Source organism: Nerophis ophidion, linkage group LG10 (assembly GCF_033978795.1).
Source record: "Nerophis ophidion isolate RoL-2023_Sa linkage group LG10, RoL_Noph_v1.0, whole genome shotgun sequence".
NCBI classification, from domain to species: Eukaryota; Metazoa; Chordata; class Actinopteri; order Syngnathiformes; family Syngnathidae; genus Nerophis; species Nerophis ophidion.
In genome coordinates, this window is record NC_084620.1 from 45,884,310 (window position 1) to 45,912,179 (window position 27,870).

The 27,870-nt window shown below is 40.2% G+C and overlaps 1 protein-coding gene across 1 annotated transcript in view; it reads right to left on the reverse strand.

Moving 5' to 3' along the window:
• LOC133560897 (sentrin-specific protease 3-like) overlaps nt 1–27,870 on the reverse strand; it is a 59,946-nt gene that overhangs the window by 12,462 nt on the left and 19,614 nt on the right. Inside the window, exons 4-11 of the mRNA XM_061913919.1 lie at nt 25,141–25,254; nt 24,915–25,026; nt 23,772–23,919; nt 23,648–23,695; nt 23,491–23,568; nt 4,970–5,107; nt 2,808–2,891; nt 2,679–2,729 (exon numbers count right to left, since the gene is read on the reverse strand). Of these exons, the coding sequence (XP_061769903.1) occupies nt 2,679–2,729; nt 2,808–2,891; nt 4,970–5,107; nt 23,491–23,568; nt 23,648–23,695; nt 23,772–23,919; nt 24,915–25,026; nt 25,141–25,254 (773 nt within the window). The remainder of the gene's footprint in view (nt 1–2,678; nt 2,730–2,807; nt 2,892–4,969; nt 5,108–23,490; nt 23,569–23,647; nt 23,696–23,771; nt 23,920–24,914; nt 25,027–25,140; nt 25,255–27,870) is intronic.

Below are 27,870 nucleotides of genomic sequence, written 5' to 3' on the forward strand. Positions count from 1 at the left end.
TTTTACGCTTCATAATGCGCCACACATTTTCGATGGGAGACAGGTCTTGACTGCAGGCGGGCCAGGAAAGTAACCGCACTCTTTTTTTACGAAGCCCCGCTGTTGTAACATGTGCTGAATGTGACTTGGCATTGTCTTGCTGAAATAATCAGGGGCATCCATGAAAAAGACGGCGCTTAGATGGCAGCATATGTTGTTCCAAAATCTGTATGTACCTTTCAGATGTGCAAGTTTCCCATGCCTTGGGCACTAATGAACTCCATATCATCACAGATGCAAGCTTTTGAACTTTGCGTCGATAACAGTCTGGATGGTTTGCTTCCCCTTTGGTCCGGATGACACAATGTTGAATATTTCCAAAAACAATTTGAAAGGTGGACACCTCAGACCACAGAACACTTTTCCACTTTGCATCAGTCCCGCTTAGATTATCTCGGGCCCAGAGAAGCCCGTGGCGTTTCTGGATGTTGTTGATAAATGGCTTTCGCTGTGCATAGAACATTAACTTGCACTTACATATGTAGCGACGAACTGTATTTAGTGACAGTGGTTTTCTGAAGTGTTCCTGAGCCCACGTGGTGATATCCTTTAGAGATTGATCTCGGTTTTTGATAGGATCGAAGGTCACGGTCATTCAATGCTGGTTTCCGGCCATACCGCTCACGTGGAGTGATTTCTCCAGATTCTCTGAACCTTTTGATGATATTATGGATCTTAGATGTCAAAATCCCTAAATTTCTTGCAAATTGCAGTTTGAGAAATGTTGTTCTTAAACTGTTTGACTATTTGCTCACGCAGTTGTGGACAAAAGGGTGTAGCTCGTCCCATCCTTTCTTGTGAAAGACTGAGCATTTTTTGGGAAACTGTTTTTATACCCAATCATGGCACCCACCTGTTCCCAATTAGCCTGCACACCTGTGGGATGTTCCAAATAAGTGTTTGATGAGCATTCCTCAACTTTATCAGTATTTATTGCCATCTTTCCCAACTTCTTCGTCACGTGTTGCTGGCATCATTTTCTAAAGTTAATCGTTATTTGCAAAAAAAAAAAAAAAAAGGTTTATCAAATTGAACATCAAATATGTTGTCTTTGTAGCATATTCAACTGAATATGGGTTGAAAATGATTTGCAAATCATTGTATTCCGTTTATATTTACATCTAACACAATTTCCCAACTCATATGGAAACGGGGTTTGTACCATAAAGTGACCGTTGTTTAAAATCGATTCGCTGCAGCTCCAGGATGTCGCTTGGGTCACAATTGTTTACAAAAACTACACACAAAACACCAATCGCGAGTCAACCAGAGTTGTGGTTACTCACTCCGGAAAACAGTGCCCTCTAGTGTTTTTAGAAGATAATTGCAAGATACGCACCAGCCCCTGCAGAAGCTACTGCATAAACAAATGAAAACGCAGTCAGAGGACAGAACCTACATGACGTGAGCGCATAGTTCAGAGTCCAACCCCTCATCAGTCGTCCCCCTTGGTATCCATTCTTACTCCTTCGCTGATGACCCCCATCGCTACATCTCCAACAAACAAACCATACTGCCTCCTGCAATGTACTGAAACAAAATATTGGTTTACTGCAAACTTCTTCTATTCAAACAGTGAAAAACTCCTCCTTACATGTACAAAATCATCACTATCCAAAGACCACAGTTTTCCCCCTCATTAACAGCTCGTCGTTTCCCCCTCCCCTCAGGTTAAGAGTTTCAGTGTCATCCTACACAGTACACTATATTTTCAATAACATATCAATAAGGGTAAAACCAAAAATATGAACTTATTAGGGATGTAATGGTTTGGTTGATCTAAAACTGTTTGGAGCGTGTCATTTGAATCCTAGATGTTTTTTTTAACTACTCAGTTTGGAGCATGTTTGAGTATGTAGCGTCGAACACATGCATGCGCATTGCGCAACGCGGGGTGAGGCAAAAGTTGTGAACGTATTCATGTTGGAGACATGGCAAGAAGACCAATTTTAGATAGTCAGAGGATGTATCAGCAGCATTTGACTTTGTCTAGCGATATCCTAAAACATGCTACACTACACACCGTAGTAAATATATGCTCAAGTTAAGTTCTTGAATGTAAACAAAGGCGGATTGATACAAATATCCATCCATCCATCCGTTTTCTACCGCTTCTCCCGTTCGGGGTTGTAGGGGGTCGCTGGATACAAATATCATTAGTGACAATACCAAGTATAGTAAGGTCGATACTACAGTAGGTAGATCGATATTGTTTACTATCAAAAAATATTTTTTCATTTTTGTTATGGTTTACAAATTTAGGAAGTATGTCTCTGGACAAGAGGACTTTAAGGGCAAAAACCAAAGGATGTAAATCAGAGCCCATCTACGAAATGCTATCTTTCATTCGTTTGTTAATTGTATGTTAACTGTATTATGTTGAGTTTCTAGAAACACACTTAAAAATAGTCATATTCTCATTCTCATTATTATATGAATAGTTCTCCTCTAGCCAGTTATTAACTTTCTGGTAAGGCCGCCTCTGTCAAACGGGCATAAAGCTGCAATAAAAACAATGAAACGACTCAAAATAATCCATAACTTGTAGATTTCTTGCTTTGGCATCGGCACATGATCACAGAAAAGTCATAATTATTGCGATTGCTCTTTTTGCTAGTTAAAAAATTTGCAAAACTTACCTGCAACACAAACGCCCCACAATCACTGTCATTGTTCTGACGGCCCACATTCTAAAAACACACATTTTTATTTTGTTAACATGTGACACACAGCACATAACTCTATAACGGGGAAAAAAAGGGCCTTACCATTTTGAAAAATCCTTTCCACCCCATCAAAAATTCTTGTTGGTCTTTTTTGACGGCCTCTGCTTGCAGATACTTAAAAATGTGCTGACAAAAAACATAGCAGCAACAAGGTAAGGTCATCTTCACAGGCTAATGTTAGTTTGGACATTTGTAGCCTCTGTCAATCAATGGAACCAATCACATTTTATTTTTAAAGCTCCTAATCACAAGTGCCTACTCAAGAAAATAACTAAATCCTGTTTTACACTGGCAGTAAAAGTTGCTTTTTTCCTGTGGTTGAAAGGAAAAAATGGATGGATGGATGTGGATGTACTACCAGTCTGTGGTTGCCAGTGTTATTATGTTCTACATTGTGGTGTGCTGGGGGGGGGGCAGTACATCTAAGAAGGACAGCTCCAGACTGGAGAAAATGATCAGGCGGGCCGGTGCTACCATCGGAATAAAACTGGACTCACTGGTGACGATGGCAGACAAGAGGACTGTGGAAAAAACTAGTGAGCATCATGGATGTTGCCAGTCACCCGTTGCATACCATTATCAATAGCCAGAGGAGCCTGTTCAGTGCTAGACTGCTTCATCCCAAGTGCAGGGCTAATAGACTAAAACACTCCTTTGTCCCACACGCCATTACTTCTCTCTGGGGAGGGTGGCGGGGGGTACTAGGATGACAGGGGATGCAAAACATTAAAAAAGTACAATACGTTTTCATAACATGGTCACTACTGCCTAGTTTCTCTTGTTATATTTGGATTCTCATTGCTGCTTTTTATATTTATTCTTATTGTAATATTTTAAAAATTGTGTTTCCATTTATACCCCCCCTTATTTACTTTTTAAATTATATCTCAATTCTGTACACTGCTGCTGGAATTTAGATTTTCCTGAGGGAACTCTCCTGAAGGAATCAATAAAGTACTACCTATATATCTATATAGACAAACAGATTAGAGACAGGAACGACCAGGAATTGTATTTTTCCCCCTTCTGAGCCATAACAACGCTATTTAAGCCAGGAATTTAGTTTTTTTCCCACCGCATTGTACTAGTCTGGGTGAAAAGCCGCGACAAACAAAATCAGGTTTTGGCTATAACATTTCCAGCTTTATAAGTAGTACCACAGCCGTAACAACTGCGCAACGCCACCTTTGTGTAAAACAGATTATTAGACTTTTGTGAATTTTGGGTATTTTTTCCTGATTCACAGTTCTGTGTGAGGAGCACCACTAGATGGAATCAGGAATTTAAGTTAACCCGCATGTTTTACAGCTCTGGAAGTAGTATTCAGAGCCGGATAGCCCTTCTGTGTGTCAAACTGCCTGTAAAAAAACGTCTGTGTTCTGCCATCTTTCCTGTGTTGCTGTACGATATGAACAAAGGAGTGTGTCAAGACGTCAATTCTTAGATGCAACCAGGTGGAGATTAATATTGACAAATGTTAAAAAATCTATTATTTTCCATAAACAAAAGAAACAACTGCATCACCCAGAAGTTGCCAGGAACTGAAAAAGGAAGGAACAGACTCATAACAGACTGTTAGCCAACAGGGTGGAAGTTAAGAAGTTGGCCAGAAGTTTTTAGAGAAAGATTGCTATTAACGGACAAAACTCCATGGCAAAAGGTGATGATTTTAGTTACAAGTTATTTTCAAATTGTATTAAGTGTGTACTAATTTATTTCTGACTAAGTAAAATTTTCACAGACAGCAAATAATTCAAACTACACTTAATGTATTACAGGTCATTTAATAAAAGCAGCTTTCTCTCTTGGAAAATGTTATTTGTCCTTTACAAATAAAAGGTAATAGAGGTACATTTAATTTAATGGAATTTGACAAATATACCTTGTTAAAAGAAAGCCTGCATGGGGAAAAAGACGCATTGACAATCATAATAATTGATTATTAATTGAATCGAAGCGCTTTGAGTCGTAATCAAATTGTGAGGAAGCTACAACGGGCACACCCTTAATGTGAACAGGGGGGAAAAAACTCCTCCACAGACGGATAGGAATTTTCAGGCTTTAGAGGTATGTGGCAACAATTCCACTGCAAGTCAGCATTTAATGGCCATTTTTGGTGTTGTTTTTCTGTCTAAACTTCAGACACGGAAAGAGGATTTCAGAACAAAGTTCACCTTGTAACTTTTCTTTAGGTAATATCCTACCTTTGGGCAGCGTCTATTGAGGGTCCGCTGGGAGTCAAAGTAGGTGATGGCTTTACGGGGAATGTCCACGCTGACCAGGGACCAGTGCACTTCCAGGTGGATAGGGATTAACAACAGATCCTTCTTGAAGATATCCACCTGTGGGGAAAACAGGAATTAAATCAATGCATGCACCTGTCAAATCTTTAATTTGGTGCTTTCTTTTGCCGGTTATTAGTGCCAACCGCAAATTTTCACTACTGAAATAAAAAGTTTTCAAGAAAATTTGCCAAGATACTAGATTAAAGACAATTACCAGAAAATTATTTCAAAAAAGTCAGAATGTTCTGAAAATAAAATAGCAGTGTTAGGGTTGTTAAACACATTCATACTGTAAAAGTGCAAACTACATAACTAAGGGTGTTTCAATACAACTTTTTCACCTGCGATACAATACCGTATTTCAGTTTGAACATTGGTCGTTAGCAATTTTGAGCTCATACAATATCAGCATGACCCATAAATACTGATTTAGTAGTGTGCAATATTCAACAATGGAACACAATATTTAAACCTGACTTTACTGAATACTTACAAAACTTGGCCATAGTGATGAGCTAAAATATAAGTCTGATCAAATGTATATCTATATTGCAAAATGTAAAACAGATAATAAAACCATTTCAAAACAAGTAGGTTACAAAAGCTCTTCCTAGGGTACTCATTGTAGTCTTTGTAAAGTCTAAAAATTAAAGTATCTTCCTTGGTGTGCTGATGGCAAGGCATAGTGTCATATCTGGTTTTCATGTAAACTCAGAAGAACAGTTGTATTCATGAATTTAATTATATACTGTATGTATGCTGTAATTATATACCAAATATTGTTATATAAAGTCATCATGTATTTTGTTGTAGAAAAGGAATCATATTATTATGCCTCAGTGATGGGGTTAGACTGGGAGAGGGAAGTCTTTTGGCTTAGGCTGCTGCCCCCACGACCAAACCTCAGATAAGCGGAAGAAAATGGATGGATGGGGTTGGACAATATAATATTTTGCTTCTTTGTGCTTCTTTTCAGACAAGCTTGTTTTTTGTTTATTGGGTAATTAGTTTAGATTGCAGAGATGCAATTTGGAAAACGTTACAAAACATAGTTTACGACTGCCGACCCACAGTATCAGACATGAGGGTCACAGTGACCTTCAGTGGGGGTTGAAGAATCAATTGAAAACATTCAATGCAAATGCATTCCTGCAAAATTGTGCATGTCCTTATATGGAAGAAATCAGAACTCGGGAGCCTCTATTTTTTTTCACTTTTTAAATTGTGTACATTAAAAAAAACACCAACAATTAGTTTTTATATAATAAAATATTCCATGAATGACTGTTTTAGTACAAAAAGTGCTTAAACTTTAAAAATGTGTTTCAGAAAAATCGAAATGTGAGCAACATTGTATTAAAGCCAATTGTACCAATGTTTTCAATTTTATTCACAATACCATATAACAATTACAATAGTAGTGAATATCATTTAAAGATGTTGGTACGTGAAAGGGTCCCCCAAATAAGCTAAAAGAAGCTTTTGACAAGGGGTCCAGAGGACAGTATATACAAGGAATGATGAAACATGGTAGCAAGCACAACAACAACGCTATATGATAAACACAAGCTAATAGTACTGAAGCAAGCATACACATTCATTCAACCATTCAAAACCTAACAGTCGTCTAACCCACGAGGCATTAAAGATAGGTGGTTAATAGGTAAGTTTTCAGTTTCTTTTTGAAGTTAGAGAATAGATACAGCATCTTCAGGCTCTCATTAAGTTGGTTCCAAATCTTTGGTCCCCTGCATACAACACTTTGAGCGGTACAAACCAGTAAACGATGTTTACCTGATATCAGATCTAAGTTACGAGTGTTGTGGGCATGCTGGGGATGGTAGATAGGAACCAAGCTACAGAGCCTAAGATTCAGCCTGTAAATGACTTGATAGGTTTAACAAGCATTTTGATAAATATGGAACTCTGTCAGTCTTAAGAGATGATATTTATGGAATAGATGTCGAGTGGGGGCATTAAACTTGGACCACGACAGGGCCCGTATAATTTTCTTTTGCATGGATTCTAATTTGTGAAGGTAGGTAGGAATGGTTTTACACCAGATGACATTACAGTAGTTTAGATGTGGTTGAAAGAGAGTTTTATATAGGGTAAGTAGAGCATAAAGAGGAAGATAATGACGAAGGTGAAAGAACAGGCCAACATATTTGGATAATTTGTTTAACAGATGGCTAATGTGACATTTGAATTTGAGGTATTCGTCAATGATGACCCCCAGGAATTTTGTGGAGTACACTCTCTGTACTTCCTGCCCATTGATGTTGATATGGCAGTGCTCAGTATTTGTCCGGTTTTTATTAGAACGAAATAAAATAAAATTAGTTTTATTTACATTAAGTCAGTCAATCAATCAATCAATCACATTAAGTGAGAGCTTATTGCATTTGAACCAGGAATCCACTTTCACAAGCTCTGAATTGACAGTTACTTATAGATCGTGTAGGCTCCTGTTTGAGGTAAACTAATTTGTATCGTCGGCAAAAATTATTTTATGAAAAGTTTTGGAGGAGTTTAAAAAATCATCTATGTATAGGATAAAAAGGTGAGGCCCCATATGGATCCCTGGGGAACCCCATAATTTATGGTCATACAGGGTGAATTGTGATCATTGACGCATACACATTGTTGCCTTCCGTATAGGTAAGAACGGAACCAATCGAGAGGTACCCCTCTGACACCATAGTGTTATAGCTTATACAATAAGATCTCAAAATCTATTGTGTCAAAGGCCTTGGACAGATAAAAAAAAATGCCAATACCGCATTTTCCTTTTCCAAGAGGTCGAGTATAGCCATACAGGTGGTGCTTTTTTTACGAAAACCATATTGGGAGGGGACAAGGATATCTAGTTTTTGTAGAAAGCCATTCAGTCGGTTATAGACTACTTTCTCAAATATTTTTTAAAATGTTGGTAAAATTTAAATTGGCCTATAATTGTTCATATGATTTTTATCACCTGATTTAAAAATTGTGATTACTTTTGTCAGTTTGGACATTTTGGGTACAATGCCAGCACTAAGTGACAGGTTTATACAGTGACAGAGGCTTTGTGATCACATTGGCTATGGCTTTCAAGATTTTGCTACATATCCCGTCCACTCCGGGACGGGATATGTAGTATATATGTACTTTCCATCAAAATAGCTTATAACTACTGTAATGACCCTTTTGGACACAAGTATTCTATACCAGGGGTCCTTAATAAATCTTTCCAAGGGTCAGAAATTTTATCGGCACAGTGTCAGGGCCAGATGGTTGGTAGTTGGTTTCAAACAAAAAGCCTAATCAAAGAGATGTAATTTAATTTTCAATGAGCATTTTCATAACCACAATTACAATTCCCAATCAGTGACACTTACATGGTAAAAAAATATTCATATTCATAAAAAAGCTTACATAAGGGGTATCCAACCTTTTTTCACTGAGGATGACACACTTAAAAATCTAGTTTTGATAACGAACCAAAAAATTACACAAAACACCAGTTTGGATAATCATTTAAAAACAAAGTATCTTTATAACCCATATAAACTAATAAACCTGTTCTGAAACTGCAGTTGTTGAGATTCATTTCCTCTGCCTTCATTGCAAATAATTATATGATGATAATATTATGCTAGGCCAATATTTACTAGTACTTGATATAATGCAAGCAATTTGACAAAATTGTAATTGCTGTATGGCTGGACCGTGAAGACTTTGAGATACCTTGTTTGCGTGTTTTTAAAAAGGTAAATGTTCCACTACAACAAGCATTCACAAGAATAAAAATATATCCATCATTAAAAAATATTTAGAAATAAGAGCTTTAGAATGCTTGTCAACAAGTTACACATCTCCATGACAACCATGATCGGGCGGCTCTAACCGCTGGAAAATCAGACCTAGATCTTAGCCGCTTCCTCTAAAATCGGGTAGAGGACCAACAGAACATGAAACTATTCAACATTTTTCTTCTAAGTTTATGAATATTCAAACTTGCAAACTGAGCAGCAGATATGTGACATAAATGTAAGGGCGGGGAAACAAATTTAACCAGGAAGTGTCCTGTATGCTTGATTGTCCCCATACATATTGCTCCAGCCACTGCTGGAGGACTCTTGCCAGGACCCACACTGTCGAGCGCATGGGCTGGGTCCCTCTGAAGAGTATAGCCCCTGCATTGAAACACAGCAGTCATCTAGTCTGGACAGCTGCGGTTGCTCCTTCTGGAGACACTGCTCCTTAGTGTTTTAAATGAGAACTACAAGTCTGGCGCCCAGAGGAAATTAGAGCCAGAGAGGTAATCCATAGCAAACGTAAGTCGAAACGATCTGAAAAGTAGATAACCACAAATACTGTATCATTAATAGCTAACCTGAATATTTATAAGCAAATGCTGAAAAAAAAATCTAGTTTGATTTTAACTGGCACCTACTGTATGTATGTATAAATATACATGTGTATGTATGTTTGCATGTACAATATGTTTGTTTCCTAGTATGTGCAGAAGCCAAGTACGGCCACAGCTACCCAGAAAGCCCAACCCAAAACAGCAGGTGCAGTACACAGGGAACAAGGTATCACCGGCCCCAGGCAGGACGGCCAGCCAGCCAGCGACAAGACACCCAGATCTGGGCCCACCGTGCCGCTGGGCAAGTCATCGAGAGGCCGTAGACAGAAAAATAATTACATTATAACAACTATGCGTGCGTGCGTGCGTGCGTGCGCGCGCGCGCGCGCACGCACGCACGCACGCACGCACGCACGCACGCACGCACGCACGCACGCACGCACGCACGCACGCACGCACGCACGCACGCACACACACACACACACACACAACTAGCAGGACAGCCATGCAGCCTCGGATCACCCCCAGATAAAGTCGTTGCATATTTGCAGAAACAGTGTGTAACAACAAGTCATGCAAATGAATTACACACAACGGGAATGTCAACACAATACCTTAAATCAGGTTCACTTAACTTAACATAGATTTTACACTAAATTCTACCAAGTGTTTGTCATGGCCTGCTCAGGTACGACTGCTGATGCTACAACTGACTGTGCGGAGCAGACACAGGAAGTCCTGAACAGAGTGGAGGTTGGCCTCAGACTGAATGCAAAGAAGACTGAGGTAATCACTTATACATAAATATATATTACTTGTACATGGACCATCCACCAATTACAACATCACATGACAACGCTCTGCGAGAGGTCAATGACTTCAAATACTTGGGTTCCTGGATGAACTCCACAGAACAGGAACTTAAGGTCAGGATGTTCTAGTGTGGAGGGTCCTGAACGGTATGTCGAGTGTGGTACCTCTAATCTCCCTTGACACATAAAGCATTAAGTCTGTCCTCCTGTATGCCTGCAAAAGCTGGACCCTGACACACACCCTACTGAAGTCCCTTGATGGGTGCTACACCAGAATGCTACAAGCTGTTCTGAATGTGGACCAGAACATCCACATCACTAACCTATATGGGCAACTGCCGAGGAGGAGCAGCCAAGAGGATGAGGCTGGCCGGCCACTGCCACAGAAATTGGGAGTTCCCAGCCAGCAGGCTAGTCCTATGTAAACCTTCCTGGTATCGCTCACGAGGACGTCCCGCTAAATTTCCACATAGGGATGAATAAAGTTTTTTAAATACAATAGAATGTACAACAAATAACTTCAGTAGTTAGAAATTACCGCAAAGAAGTTAAAGGCCTACTGATATGAGATTTTCTTATTTAAACGGGGATAGCAGGTCCATTCTGTGTCATACTTGATTGATTATTTCGCGATATTGCCATATTTTTGCTGAAAGGATTTAGTAGAGAACATCCACGATAAAGTTCGCAACTTTAGGTGCTAAGAGAAAAGCCCTGCCTCTACCGGAAGTCGCAGACGATGACGTCACAAGTGTGGGGGCTCCTCACACATTCATTGTTTTTAATGGGAGCCTCCAACAAAAAGTGCTATTCAGACCGAGAAAACGACAATTTCCCCATTAATTTTAGCGAGGATGAACGATTCGTGTTTGAAGATATTGATAGCGACGTACTAGAAAAAAACAACAACAAAAAACGCGATTGCATTGGGACGGATTCCGATGTTTTTAGAGACATTTACTATGATAATTCTAGGAAATCCCTTATCTTTCTATTGTGTTGCTAGTGTTTTAGTGAGTTAAATAGTACCTGATAGTCAGAGGTGTTTGTCCACGAGTGTGTTGACGCGCAGTGTCTCAGGGGAGTCGACGGCAGCTGTACGGACGGCGCGAGCTCAGCTGATATCCGGTAAGAGGCAACTTTTTAAACACAATTTTCTCACCGAAACCTGCTGGTTGACATTCGGTAGGATCCATGTTCACTTGACCGCGAAGGAATCACTGTGTGTTTGTGTGGCTAAAGGCTAAAGCTTCCCAAATCCATCTTTCTACTGTGACTTCTCCAATATTAATTGAACAAATTGCAAAAGATTCAGCAACACAGATGTCCAAAATACTGTGTTATTATGCCGTTAAAGCAGACGACTTTTAGGTGTGTGTGCTCATACTTCCTAAAAACCCGTGACGTCTGGCTTACACGTTATCATTACACAACATTTCCAAGACGAAACTCCCGGGAAATTTAAAATTGTAATTTAGTAAACTAAAAAAGCCGTATTGGCACGTGTTGCAATGTTAATATTTCATCATTGATATATAAACTATCAGATGGGTAGTAGTGGGTTTCAGTAGGCCTTTATTTTAACGTTAGTGGATGGACATTTGCCTCCGTAGCTAAAGCGGAAAGTCAGGGGAGCTTGCAAAAAAAGTGCTGCACTGAAAGCTGGTCGTTTGAATATGGAAAAGCAGACTTCTGCAGTGTCTCCTTCAAGCAGATTCCTCATATATTCATGGTTAAATGCCACTGTTTCGATATGTTAACTTAAGGCTGGGCAATTATATGATAAGGACCTATCGGGATGAATTTCAGGTCAATCGCGGTGATCAGCTGTTAGCATGTATTAACTTGATCAAATATGGTGGAAATGTCTGCGAGAACAGCTAATTAAAGTCAACCTCTTCCCGCTCTGCTTCTAGTTACAAGGTCCCGCAGTAATAAATAGAATCAAAGATATGAGCAGAATAACGGAACACAGCTGAGGGCAGCGAAATAAATGTAAGCCGTGACTTAGGAGTTATCCAGGGCGATGACGTCAGAATGTGACGTCGCCGAGGTAACACACCCGCCATTTTCATTTTCAACACATTACAAACACCGGGTCTCAGCTCTGTTATTTTCCGTTTTTTTGACTGTTTTTTGGAACCTTGGAGACATCATACCTCGACGGTGTGTTGTCGGAGGGTGTAACAACACTAACAGGGAGGGATTCAAGTTGCACCACTGGCCCGAAGATGCGAAAGTGTCTGCCGCCAGACCCCCATTGAATGTGCTGGAGTGTCTCCACATTTTACCGGCGATGCTAAGGCAGACATGGCACAGAGATGTATGGATAACCTGCAAATGCATTTGCAACGATAGTCAACGAAATCACAAAGGTGAGTTTTGTTGATGTTGACTGCCAGCTAATCGACGCTAACATGCTACGCTAATCGATGCTAGCATGCTATTTACCGGCGGTGCTAAAGCAGACATGGTACAGAGATGTATGGATAACCTGTAGATGCATTTGCAACTATATTACGTTTCCTTCCACCCACATTTAATGCGAAAAAAACACTTACCAATCGACGGATTTAAGTTGCTCCAGTGTGAAAAGATGCGAAAGTCCTGATCGTTTGGTCCGCACATTTTACCGGCGATGCTAACGCAGCTATTTGGCCATGCTATGGCTATGAATAGCGTCAATAGCTATTCGCTCAATAGTTTCAGTTTCTTCTTCAATACTTTCATACTCCAACCATCTGTTTCAATACATGCGTAATCTGTTGAATCGCTTAAATCGCTGAAATCCGAGTTTGAATCCGGGCTAATGTCACTGTATCTTGCTGTGGTATCCCCATTGTTTGTTTACATTGGCAGCACTGTATGACGTCACAGGGAAATGGCCAGTGTCTTCGCAGAGAGCGAAAATGAGGCACTTTAAAGCTTTATTTAGGGATATTCCGAGACCGGTAAAATTTTGAAAAAAACTTCGAAAAATACAACAAGCCACTGGGAACTGATTTTTATTGTTTTTAACCCTTTTGAAATTGTGATAATGTTCCCCTTTAAACATCTTCATTGGTAAGTTAACTAAAACCTGACAGCTTGTAATACTATCGTTTAGCCACCAGTGATGAGATGATGACTTATGCATCCTTGTGTGTGCTGTCTTTTACTTGAAAACATGTAAACTTAAGGAATTTGTTGGTACATTATAATGTTACTGTGTTTTCTTTATATCTGGATTTTAGCCTATTGAATGTGTGTTTTTTCTGCACTGCATTTATGGACTTTTTAATATTGTGATGACTATATACTTTACTTCTTTATTTCTTATATAATTAGCTTTGTTAATTACTCAGTATGTTAATAAAATGTTGAACTAATCGTTGGCTTTATTTAGGGCTGGGCAATGTATCGAATATACTCGATATATTGCGGGTTTGTCTCTGTGCGATATAGAAAATGACTATATCGTGATATTCAAGTATATGTTCTCACGCAGTTGCTTTTAGCTGGGGGAAATACACTACAGGCTCTTCTCACTCGTTCTCGTCTCCTTCTCTCAGAGACGTAAAAACAAGCGCACCTTCTTACATACATCACATATTGTCGTGCGTCCAACATCATACACCCTCGCGTAGTAGAGAGGTATGGGTTACGTTAGCTGTGGTGCTAGCGGAGTGGTGCGAGTGGTAATATGAGAGAAAGAAGGTTTGAATCTGGTAAAAAATGAAGGAAGAATGAATTCCAAGAAAAACAGCACGGAATCCATCGTCTGGCGGTGGTATGGCTTCAAGCAGGAAGATGTTGAACAGACAACCGTGATATGTCAAGTATGTGGCAAAAGTGCTGCTACAAAAAGTAGCAGCTCTACTAATGTAGCATCATTTGAAAACTCACCTGCGAGAGAATGAGGAGTGTTTGAAATTTTGCATAACAACATCTCCGTTCGGTGCCACACCAATAAAATGCCGAAGCAACCATTTCCACATCAACACCGTATGAAAAAAATAGTCAACAAAAGTAGGAGATGACGGGCGCAGTAACCTACAACATAGTGAAGAACATACACTATTTGATTTCCTATTATTGAAATATCTTGTGTGACATCATGCACAAAAGTGCACTTTATTTGTTTTAAACTATTGTAGTAGGGTTCTGTACAAAAGGTGCACTTTTATTTACTGTTATTTTGATATGTCATCTTAGTGACATAATGCGCAAAAGTGCACTGATAGCTTGTTTTAAAATGTCTGAAAATCTTGCACTTTCTGCTTTAAAATGTCTGAAGATTTTGCACTTTCTGTTTTGAAATTACATGAATGTTTGTGCACTGCTTAATAACTACTTAATAAATACAGTTTTGGTAAATTGACTTAGTTGTGATTTCCCTCTCGGCATGAAAGTTTAAAATTAGCATATACTAATGCAGTATGAACAAGAACGTTTTAATATAGAAAATTAGACTCATCACACTGGTGGGATTATATGCATAAAGTGTTAATTCAAGGCTAAGGCAAAATATCGAGATATATATCGTGTATCGGGACATGGCCTAAAAATATCGAGATATTAATAAAAGGCCATATCGCGCAACCCTACGTCTATTTACCTTTTACCAAAAATTGTGATATTAATCAAGATCGGATGATACAAAAAAATTAAGACAATTTTTTTTGCCGTCGTGTCAAGCCCTAGCTTAATATCTTTGCTGGCACAAAAGCTGGCTCCTCCTGCTTCAGTATGGTGACAAGTCTGACGACTTTAGATTAGCATTGCAAGGCTCGAACTGCCTCACCAAGTTGGCCACACAGTCGGTCATGAAATTTATTATTTCATACCAACCGCCACTTCTCAGTTATGTTCTTCACACTTATTTTTTTTTCGTTACCATGGATGGAAAACTGAGATATGTCAATCTGCAACTATAAGCAATTGATTGCAAGGCAGACTGGATGTTTTGGGGTGTATCTTATGAGCTTCATTTGACATTTAATACATCCACTAACTTCAACCGGTGGCGAGGAGGCTGTTAACTCTAATTGTGCTCACAACTCAAAGCATAACAAAAAGCCAAGAAAGCTCATATCACAAACTACTTTTAAGTTTTGTTACAACTGTACTTGTTTATATTGACAAATGCCGTGTTTCAGTCAGCAAAATTGTTTGATTTAGGAGACTTATTCTGTGTGTCTAGTTAATGTTATATTTTTTGTGTTTATAGGGGTGTAACGGTGCGTGTATTTGTATTGAACCGTTTCGGTACGGTGCGGAGGTGTACCGAACAAATTTCCACACGAACATATGAAGTAGCCGCCTAATCTAAAGTCTTAACAAGCTGCTCTGCTTTCTGCCTCTGTCTCCTACACAGCACCCAGCATTGTTCCAACCACACAGCCATCTGATTGGTTACAACCATAGCGGTAACAGCCAATCAGCAGTGCGTATTCAGAACGGTGACAACCAATCAGTAGTGCGTATTCAAAGCGCATGTAGTCAGCGCTTCAGTGTCGAGCAGATAGGTGTTTGTTTAACAGGTGAGCATAAAGCTGCGTACTCTCCCCAAATGATAATAAACACTTCCCAGTCAACTACTATAAACATCACTATGAGCCCGTTGACGTTCTAGAAACAAACTGCAGCTCAGCTCACTCGCAGTCCTGGCTTGAAGTGAAGGCTAATTAGCTTTAAGCGTAACGTAAGCTCATTTTGCGTTGTGTGTGTCTGTGTGCGTGTGTTACAAACGGTGTTGATTGAGCTGTGTTGAAGCAGCAAAAAAGGACATGATGTTAATTGAAGAGTCATAGTTGATATAATAATGTAACTGCAAGATAAAGCCTACATGAACTCCATGGTGTTCAGGGATGAATAGTCTCTCCTATTGCTATTAGGGATGCACCGAAATGAAAATTTGTGGCCGAAGCCGAATACAATTTAAACGTTTGGCCGAAGGCCGAATACTGTATACCGAATAATGAATGCAGTTTTTCACAATTTTATTTTATATTGCATAAATAGCCTACAATACATTTTTAGACATGTTTTTTAAATAAAGTACAATTTTATTGAATATTGACATTTTTTTAAATATTCCAGTAGCCTTTGCTTTTAAAAAAAAACACAAAGTTTTTCATTTATATTAGGCCTTAAAACAAAACATGCATTCCCTAAAAAAATAAAGTGCATTCAATCAATCAATCAATCAATGTTTACTTATATAGCCCTAAATCACTAGTGTCTCAAAGGGCTGCACAAACCACCACGACATCCTCGGTAGGCCCACATAAGGGCAAGGAAAACTCACACCCAGTGGGACATCGGTGACAATAATGACCCAGTGGGACATCGGTGACAATAATGACCCAGTGGGACGTCGGTGACAATAATGACTATGAAAACCTTAGAGAGGAGGAAAGCAATGGATGTCGAGCGGGTCTAACATGATACTGTGAAAGTTCAATCCACAATGGATCCAACACAGTCGCGAGAGTCCAGTCCAAAGCGGATCCAACATTTGTACCAACTGTAATCTTTTAATGCTAGACATGGGGAGACCCGAAAATAATACGTTACAGTAGTCGAGGCGAGACGTAACAAACGCATGGATAATGATCTCAGCGTCTTTAGTGGACAGAATGGAGCGAATTTTAGCGATATTACGGAGATGAAAGAAGGCCGTTTTAGTAACGCTTTTAATGTGTGCCTCAAAGGAGAGAGTTGGGTCGAAGATAATACCCAGATTCTTTACCGTGTCGCCTTGTTTAATTGTTTGGTTGTCAAATGTTAGAGTTGTATTATTAAATAGAGTTCGGTGTCTAGCAGGACCGATAATCAGCATTTCCGTTTTTTTGGCGTTGAGTTGCAAAAAGTTAGCGGACATCCATTGTTTAATTTCATTAAGACACGCCTCCAGCTGACTACAATCCGGCGTGTTGGTCAGCTTTAGGGGCATGTAGAGTTGGGTGTCATCAGCATAACAGTGAAAGCTAACACCGTATTTGCGTATGATGTCACCTAGCGGCAGCATGTAGATGCTGAAGAGTGCAGGGCCCTGGGGAACTCCACACGTTACCTTAACGTAGTCCGAGGTCACATTGTTATGGGAGACACACTGCATCCTATCAGTAAGATAAGAGTTAAACCAAGACAGGGCTAAGTCTGACATACCAATTCGTGTTTTGATACGTTCTAATAAAATATTATGATCGACGGTATCGAAAGCAGCGCTAAGATCGAGGAGCAGCAACATAGATGACTCATCAGAATCCATCGTTAGCAATAGATCATTAGTCATTTTTGCGAGGGCTGTCTCCGTGGAGTGATTTGCTCTGAAACCGGATTGAAAGGTTTCACATAGATTGTTAGACGCTAAGTGTTCATTTAACTGCTCCGCAACAATTTTTTCAAGGATTTTTGAAATAAAGGGAAGGTGAGACACCGGTCGGTAGTTTACCATGAGGTCAGGATCGAGGTTAGGTCTTTTAAGAAGAGGATGAATAACCGCTTTTTTGAATGCTAGGGGAACAGTGCCCGAGGAGAGTGATAAGTTTATAATATTTAGCACTGATGGACCTAATAATACAAAGAGCTCCTTGATCAGTTTCCCAGGAAGAGGGTCAAGTAAGCATGTTGTCTGTTTATAAAGTGAATAAACCCACAACAAATTAATTATTGTCCTTTTGGCAAAAATCTCAATTAAGTGTGTGCTTGTAACCTCATACACTTATACAGGTAGCCTACACACCAGGCTAATAATGTAAACAGCACACACACAATGTAAAGAGCACACATCAGAGAAATAGTTTCTGCTCGGTATCGTGTAACGGGGCTCAATGTGCTCCATGAGTCTCCGAAAGCCAATGTCCTCCACAACACTAAAAGGTTGATCATCCAAAGCCATAAACTCCATTACCTTCTTTGAAATTCCGTTTGCTTTGGCACTGTCAGTCGCAAGCTTATTTGTCCTCTCAAAGACGTCGGCCACGAGGCACCTCCTCGAGACCGTTTGGCTGAACATTCGTTGCAAACTGCAATACTTTTGTCACTTTCCAACACTTAAAAACATCTCCACACTGCTGACATTTTTCCGAAGGCGCCTGGTTACAACGTCACCGCACGTTGGTTGATTGCCTCACCGCGTCAAAAAATTGCGTCATTGCGTCACACGCCACTATTCGGCCTTGCATTTAACTCATTCCACCGAAGGCCGAATGTGGCTTTTTTTGCCATATTCGGCCGAATATATTCGGTTACCGATTAATCGGTGCATCCCTAATTGCTATCGTTCTATTTTTTCAGCTACAGTTACATTAATCATTAGTAATGTAGCAGCAGAGATTTGAATGGCAAGGACCCTGCTATCACGTTGATAAAAATCAACTACAGGCTTCCCAAATGCTGTAATAAATTAAGCATGATGAGTTGACTTGAAACGGTTTAATGTAGCACAATTTTGTCATTTTATTTAATCTAAGCAACAATTTGAGGCAGTTTAATGTGGATTAACGTGGGCAGGATTATAATTGTGTTCCCAATGTTAAAATGACAAAGCCATTGTTTACAAATTTGGTAAATAAATAACCAAAAAATTTATATTTTGTTTTCTTCCTGTACCGAAAATGAACCGAACCGTGACCTCTAAACCGAACCGAAATTTTTGTGTACCGTTACAACCCCATGTGTTTAGCTGTTGTGTACAGTAGCTGCTAGCTCCTATCCTACAGCAGGGTTTACCTAATATGTAACTGATCGTAATGTGGGGCCACATCTAAATTAAAGCTGCCACACCTAAGAAATTAGATTTTTTTTTATGTGGAAACAATTTAAAGTAATATATTTTATGAATGGATTTATAGCCTATATTATTCCAGCACTATTGACTAGTGATGCATAGAAAGTGTGGCCACTGAAAAAGTTTGATCAACCATAAGAAAGACGCACTTGAAGCCTCAGCACTAAGACGAGACTCTGCCTGCTCAACCCTTCGCTGCACCTTAGCTTCAGCGGCTGGCGGTTTGGGGGGATGCTCACTGCCAAAGCATTTTTCAACTTTCACTCCGTTGTTCCTGTTGATACGGAGATATTTATATTTTTTTAAGTGATTTTTTTGTACAAGCAAGCATGTATATATACACTGCTCAAAAAAAAATAAAGGAACACTTTGAAAACACATCAGATTTCAATGGTGAAAAAAAAATGTTGGATATTTATACTGATATGGACAGTTTAATGTCTCAGGAACAAAAGGATGCCACATCTTTTGATGGAAATAATCGTTTTCAGCCTACAGAGGGCTCAGTATATAGACACCCCAAAAATCAAAGTGAAAAAATGACGTGGCAGGCTCGTCCATTTTGCTTAAATTCAATTTCTGCAACTCAAAATTATTTTCAATATCTTGTGTGGCCCCCATGTGCTTGTATGCATGCTTGACAACGTCGCGGCATGCTCCTAATGAGACGACGGAACGGTGTCTCGTGGGATGTCCTCCCACATCTGTCTAAGGGCATCAGTGAGCTCCTGTAAAGTCTGAGCAGCAACCTGGCGGCGTCTGATGGACCGAAACATTATGTCCCAGAGGTGTTCTATCGGGTGATTGTGGAGGGCCATTCAATTGTGTCAATTCCTTCATCCTCCAGATACTGTCTGCATACTCTTGCCACATGAGGCTGGGCATTGTCGTGGACCAGGAGGAACCCAGGACCTACTGCACCAGCGTAGGGTCTGATCATGGGTGCAAGGATTTCATCCCGATACCTAATGGTAGTCAGACTGCCGTTCTCTAGCCTTTAGAGGTCTGTTCGTCCCTCCATGGAAATGCCTCCCCAGACCATCACTGATCCACCACTGAACAGGTCATGCTGAATGATGTTGCAGGCAGCATAGCCCTCTCCTTGGCTTCTCCAGACCCTTTCACGTCTATCACAGGTGCTCAGGGTAAACCTGCTCTCATCTGTGAATAGCACAGGGCGCCAGTGGCGGACTTTCCAATTCTGTTGTTCTATGGCAAATGCCAATCGAGCTCCACGGTTCTGAGCAGTGAGCACAGGGCATACTACAGGACGTCGTGCCCTGAAGCCACCCTCGTGAAGTCTGTTTCTGACTGTTTGGGCAGAGACATTCACACCGGTAGCCTGCTGAAGGTCATTCTGTTGGGCTCGGGCAGTGCTCAACCTGTTCCTCCTTGCACTAAGCAGCAGATATCGGTCCTGCTGATGGGATGAGGACCGTCTACGGCCCTGTCCAGCTCTCCTAGAGTAACTGCCTGTCTCCTGGAATCTCCTCCATGCTCTGGAGATTGTACTGGGAGAAACATCAAATCTTCTTGCAACAGCACACATGGATGTGCCATCCTGGAGGAGTTGGACAATCTGCGCAACTTCAGGAGGGTTAAGAAATCGCCTCATGCTCCAAGTCGTGATGATGACTCAAGCTAAAGCCAACACTTGTGGAAAAACAGTTAAAAAAGATCAAGAGGGAGGAACTTGAAATTGCCTCCAACTGCAAAACCAGTCCTGTTTTGGGGGCCATCTCGATGTTGCCCCTCTAGTGCACATGTTGTTAATGCCATCAACACCAATGCAGCTGAAACTGATTAACAACCCCCTTTTCCACGTACCTGACCAAAACCTTATCAGAAAAGTGCAATTGAATTCACTCCATACCCTAATAAAAAACTGTTCCTTTAATTTTTTTGAGCAGTTTATTTTACGTTATTGGGGCAGCACGGTTGACCAGGGGTTAGTGCATGTGCCTCACAATACGAAGGTCCTGAGCAGTTCTGGGTTCAATCCCGGACTCTGGATATTTGTGTGGAGTTTGCATGTTCTCCCTGTGACTGCATGGGTTCTCTCAGGGTACTCCGGGTTCCTCCCACCGCCAAAAACATGCACCTGGGCATAGGTTGATTGGCAACACTAAATTGGCCCTAGTGTGTGAATGTGAGTGTGAATGTTGTCTGTCTATCTGTGTTGGCCCTGTGATGAGGTGGCGACTTGTCCAGGGTGTAAACCGCCTTCCGCCCGATTGTAACTGAGATAGGCTCCAGCACCCCCGCGACCCCGAACGGGATAAGCGGTAGGAAATGGATGGATGGATGTATTTGGAGACTGTACTCATGTTTAAAGAGTTGCTGAAAAATAGCTGTCCATACTTGAAAGACCAGCAGCTGCCACTGGTCTACCGTCCAAAGGCAAAACCTAGAAACTCACTTCTAGCGGATTTTGAGAAAACAAAGGAAAACCAATCTATCTTGATGCTGTCTTACAAAGATCTACAAAGTCATCAAACGTATAGATGTTTTCTTGAGCTTTCATTTTCTTGCCGATTGAGCCATGGATTGAATCTGCTCTCATGAACGTGTGTGCCCTTTCTCCAGATATTTTATTACAATCTCGGGTGGGCCCCATTCTGCGTATGCACATTGGGCAAGAGCCGTGTACAGCGTCCAGTTTTTATTTTGACCTCCACAGTTATCTGCCCAAAAGAGTATGCAAGGGGAAGAATCAAGAATACATTTAATGAAGGTGCTTGCATCGTCCTGGGCCAATCTTCCAAATATCCCCTCGTGCCATAATATCACAATCAGGTTGACCGTCGGCCCGCATTCGTGCAAATGTCTCATTAAAAGACAATAAGGCGACTGACAAAGAAGCTCCGATTGGTCCCTTGAGATTCTAGGTTTTTCTGTTGTATCCACGCGGTTATGTGGTAGTTGCTAGGTCCTGCAATGCGCATAACAGCTTACTTACGGAACAAATTACAATATCGCATACACTAATGTAAAGCATATCACCTAGGAACTCCAAAATTATTATCAGCTCAGTTTTGACCGAAATTGAGTTACTGGGTTTTGCCTTTGGACGGGAGTGGTGTACAGCCTGAGTTACATTGTACAATAACTTTTATAAAAATAAACAAAACAATATTACAAAAATATGTTAATCCTAATTACTAATAACGGACCTTTTTTTTTTAACAACTAACTGTGCTTTTGTTCACTAACAATGTCATAAAAAAGCTCAATTAGAATAATACATAACGTTGGATAAAGAGAAAATACAAACCCTTTATTGAATCCAAAATAATTAAATTCAACGTGTTAGCCCTGTGATGAGGTGGCGACTTGTCCAGGGTGTACCCCGCCTTCTGCCCGATTGTAGCTGAGATAGGCGCCAGCGCCCCCCGCGACCCCAAAAAGGGAATAAGCGGTAGAAAATGGATGGATGGATGGAGTGCATTTGCAAACAGCTAAAATTATCTACAAAGCTAACTATAACCTGCTACCCAAGAATGTACAACAGTTCTTCTCAACGAAAGAGATAAATCTTATTTTAAACATTTGTATGCCCGTACAACACTTAACACCTTTAGCATATCCGTATGTGTAATTAAATTATGGAATGGATTACCCAAAGAAATCAAACAAAGCACCAATATGAATCAGTTTAAGAGACTGTTGAAACTACAAGTGTTTACTATGTACACAGAACAATAATTATGATTAACATATTGAAACCTTTTTATTACGATAAAGATTATTGATATATTTAATATTAGTTTATCTACTATGGTATATTATTTATTTATTATTTATTCACTGTTCTGTTACAGAGAACAGTGAATAAACAGAACAGGATACAAATACTATTGTATAAAAAGGGGTAGGATTAAATGACCTCTGCTTCTTCCCACTCCTTTTTGGAAGGGCTGTGATGAAACAACTAGAAATATGTGATGCATTACATTGTATCGTATGCATGTTTGAAATAAACTGAAAATGAACTGAAATATATGAACATTATTTTTAGCATTAATATATATATGCACCATCAACTATTATGCAAATTATATGATCATGTAGATTTCAATCTGGGGGAAACCCTTCAATAGTAAAACCTACATTGCTTACAATTTATAAATGATTTCACTAAAAGACAAGAGAAGACCACCTTTGTGTGGAAGAAATTTAACTTATACAGCTTTACACAAGTAAACGTGCTCCGGGGCTGCTTAAATCTGAGATTTTAAATGCAAACTGATCGGATGATACCTGTTTTTTTTTTTGCTGATATCGGGCAGATATCCGATAACAATAATAATATTGGATTGGGACACCCCTAGATATGTTGGGAGAAAAAACTCAATGCGATCAGAATTAATAGTAAATAAATCTCTTTGAACTCAAAATAGTTCATAGGGTCAAACTAACTTTTGTGTAATTTTTACGATCACTACTATCCCCAAGATTTGCATCAGCAGTAGCGTATATAAACAATGACCATACTTACGTTTTTCGTCCACCGCTTGACTCCGTCGTAACCTTTTGTCCTTAGTTTATCGTAAAAAAAGCTGTTGAAAAAGTGAACCTGAAAAAGGAAAAAGAAGACAAAGATGACAATAATAAACGCTACAACAAAAGATTATTTTAAATAACATTCTACTAGCCTTTTCTGGAGCCGAATCCATGACCAAGTCGCCATACATGTTCATAATCTGGAAAAAAGGATGGCAGTATGACACCTTTGACACGACTACTGTACTTGCATAATGATACATTAGCTCATCCTACCTGATCGTTGAGCCAATTTTGCCCGTACAGAGTACCAAGGTCATCCATGGTTAGAACATGGCGTTTGTAGTTGACTCGGAACGTTTTGGCCAAAGTGGATCCAGAGGAACGCTGGAAGGATTGTATTAAGTGTTGGACCACTGCTTTCCTACAGAGTAAAACGTCCATAAACAGAAACTATATTAGACTTTAAGGTGTGTCACCAGTAGTGACTGCCCTGTCATTTGTATTGTTGTAAAGCTTGTAAAACCCTATCTTTTTTGGACTTTACATCTTGATGACAAATAAGCAACACAGAAAAAAGGCCAGGAATTTTGCGATTTTCCTATGACAGCGACTTGGCAGTTTTCCAGTTTCTGTGGTCGTATTTTCAGAATGTCTGACAACCGAGTTTCAAACCAGCTGCAACATGGCGAACTGCGTCAAATCAATTGCACAATTTTGGAAGGCAGAATGAGATATTCAAGGACTGCCATATATGGTCCCTCAAGCCATGGAAGTCGTTTGCCTACCCTTCTATATTGACAAAGCAAAGTCACGACAGGGCCCTATGCAGCAGAAAACAGACTAGCCAGGATAGAGAGAAAGATAAATGTAGCAATATACAGAGACATCTCAGATGAAAACCAACGCTTCCTGTCCAATCTGATGGGGCTTGAAAGGTGCTACAAAGAGGAATGGATGAAACTGCCGAAGGATAGGTGTGCCAAGCTTCTGGCATCGCAATCTAAAATACTTTAGGCTGTAATTAATGCTTAAGGAGCATCAACAAACGTATTGAGCAAAGGGTCTGAATACATAAATACATGTGATTTGAGTTTTTTGTTTTAAATAAATTGTCAAAAAAATCAACAGTTTTTTTCTGTCAAGATACACTGTTGATTGGACATAATAAAAAAATAAAATTAAGTCTTTTGACTAAAGCAAATGGCTTCAATGAAAGAAAGAGTGAAACATTTAAAGGAGTCTGATTAATTTTCAACCACTCGTCCCTTGTGGGATATATATGTGTGTAGATACGCACGCACACGCGCCATTTTAACAAATCAGTGTTGTGGGAAAATGTCAGCTTTTACAAAAATTAAAAAACATGTCCTGTTTTATGCTTGGTACAGTTCCAAAACCTTATGGGGCGTTTCTAACCTGTGCGGTTGGGAAAAGTTATCGTCAAAGATATCTTGAAGCCTCTCCGCAACGTCTTCGACATGGATCGGTATCAAACTGCCATACTTCTGCAGCGATTCTTCAAGAATACCTAGAGTGTGAACAATAGAGAACGGTGTGATACTCCCACCAGGTATTAGCGTTGACCGCAACGGTGCTCATGCCAATGGTTATTCCTGTGCTAATGTAGTTCTTGGACTCGCACCAGTTACACAGCTCATTTGTTCTCCGGAAAGCGCAGGCTCCGCAGGTTTGTTCTCCAGATCCAGTCTGCCTCTGTCCCCTTGTCTGTTGGGAGAAATTCCGCTCCTTGGTTTGTCTGTCGGGAAAAAAAGATAAGAAAAAACTCATAAATGCCTTATTTCTCTAATATATATATATACATATATATATGAAAGTCATAAACGCCTTTTTCGTCCCTTTTCTGCAAGTAACACGGTTTTGTATCAGTGTCACTGACAAGGAATTGGCAAAGAAGATAAAACACACCTGATATTTCCAGCAGCGCCTCTCGAAAGCTACAAGGGCTACATTTTTTTCTGTGTCACGGGGTTTTGTCTGCTTTTTTCTCCTGACTATTTTCTCAAAATAGTCTCTGACAAGGAATGATGTTTGAATTGGTTTTCACTTGCTTGAACACAAACATTCTAATTTGGATTGTATGTTTCCGCTGGCAAGGGCAAGGTCGCTGCCGTAAGACTCCCACAGAGGACAGTGTAGCGAAGAAGATCCAAATTCCTACCTCGTCTTTCATGGACATACACCTGTTCGTTGACTTTTGTTGGACTGACCGGCTGTTTTATGGCGGTAACACTCTGTGAGAGCACTAAGGTCATAACACAAGCGATTCTTCAGTCGTTGACTTTTGTTGGACTGACCGGCTGTTTTATGGCAGTAACACTCTGTGAGAGCACTAAGGTCATAACACAAGCGACTCTTCAGGCTTAGGTGCACAAATACCATATTTTTCGGATTATAAGTCAAAGTTTTTTTCATAGGGGGTGCGACATATACTCCGGAGCGACTTATGTGTGAAATGATTAACACATTACCGTAAAATATTAAATAATAGTATTTATCTCATTCGCGGAAGAGACGAAGAAAATGTCAGCAATCGTCACACACACACACACGTCAGCAATCGTCACACACACGTCAACCAATAAGAATTCGGCGGGTTAGGGTCATGGCAGAAGTGCATTGTGGGTCATGGGATGCTAACTGCTATATGCTATTGCCGTAGCTATTAAAATGGGTCGTTTCAACGTTGGCGATAATTTATAAAAACTGAGAAGGGCTGAACCAATAGGGCACTGAAAAGGAAATCATGTACTGCAGATTACAAGCTGGACGTAGTGAAATATGCAGCAGAAAACGACAAGAGGAAGCGGCGCATACCTTTGGAGTTGGCAGAGTTGTTTAAAAGCGAAATCGAGGAAGAAGATTTCATCAGATTCATCGATTAAGAGTGACAGATTGTTTGGTAAACGTATAGCATGTTCTATATGTTATAGTTATTTGAATGACTCTCACCATAATATGTTACGTTAACATACCAGGCACGTTCTCCGTTGGTTATTTATGCGTTATATAAAGTACACTTATTCAGCCTGTTGTTCACTATTCTTTATTTATTTTAAATTGCCTTTCAAATGTCTATTCATGGTGTTGGATTTTATCTAATAAATTTCCCCCAAAAATGCCACTTATACTCCAGTGCGATGTATAGGTTTTTTCCCTTCTTTATTATGCATTTTCGCCCGGTGCGACGTATACTCTGGAGCGACTTATAATCCGAAAAATACGGTACGCATCCCCCCTAAGGAGCCAAGTTTGGGATTTGCCTTTTTACATCCTTCGCCCCATATTTACCTATTTTTCCTAACTTTTTACAAGGCGCCGCCCTTGTGGCGAATAATCGGTCTTCATGTTATGTTGACCACGGTCTACTGTATGTCTGTTCTGGACGAGTTACACTGAAAACATATCTTGTACTTTTTAAGTACACTTACAAAGTAAAATTCTGTTCCATTAATGCAAAACTGTGTTATGGAAAAAAAAGGGTGGGAAAAACAGACGAATACAGCAACAAACTTACAATTCGAACTGTTAGGTCTGGGCGATATCTCGAGTTTGTAAGAGGTATCGATATAATTTTAAAGAAGATATGAATTAAGAAAATATCGCAATATCGATATAATTTATTGAATCTTAAAATGACCAAACCGCTTATTTGTTGTGTTCCTTGTTCTCCCCCACTTCCCACTCCCTCTCACACTCCATGAGCTACTAAACACCTTCCATTCCTCCTTCCTTGCACGTATAAGAACATTCATGATTGGTTGGTTGTTTACTATGTTGAGTCACGTTTAGTTGACATTAAGGCAAAACATTAAGGACAGGTCAATAAGAGGCAACATAGGGCAGGTCACAGCGGACATCCCAAATGACGACGAGAGAGCTGTAGAAGAAAAGAGGGAATGTTCAAGTGGGCAATATATGTATTAAAACATCTAGTGGAAGATGGCAGAGGGATTCTCTTTAGATTTTTCTTTTAGCAATGTAGAGAACGTCCAGGAAACCCACAATGTGTCTACTTGGCCACATTTGGTGAAGTGAATTATATTTATATAGCACTTTTCTGTAGTGATGCGGATGAGGGGACAGGGCTGCGGAGCTGGCACTGAGCGCTGGGACGGAGAGGCTTCGCGGTGTCTTGGCTGGGGGGGAGCAGGTGTCGGACACCTCAGTCTCCTTGGACGTATCATCGCTCATCCATGCGGACTGGACACTGGCCGAGAGTGGAGTCGGCTGTCCTGGTTGCTTTGTTGGGTCTGCTCCTGTCTCTGGCCATCCTTCCTCCACCCCAGCGGACGATGGCGTGGAACACCGCAGAGGCCACCACAGTGGATATGTTTCTTTTACTTTTTATTCA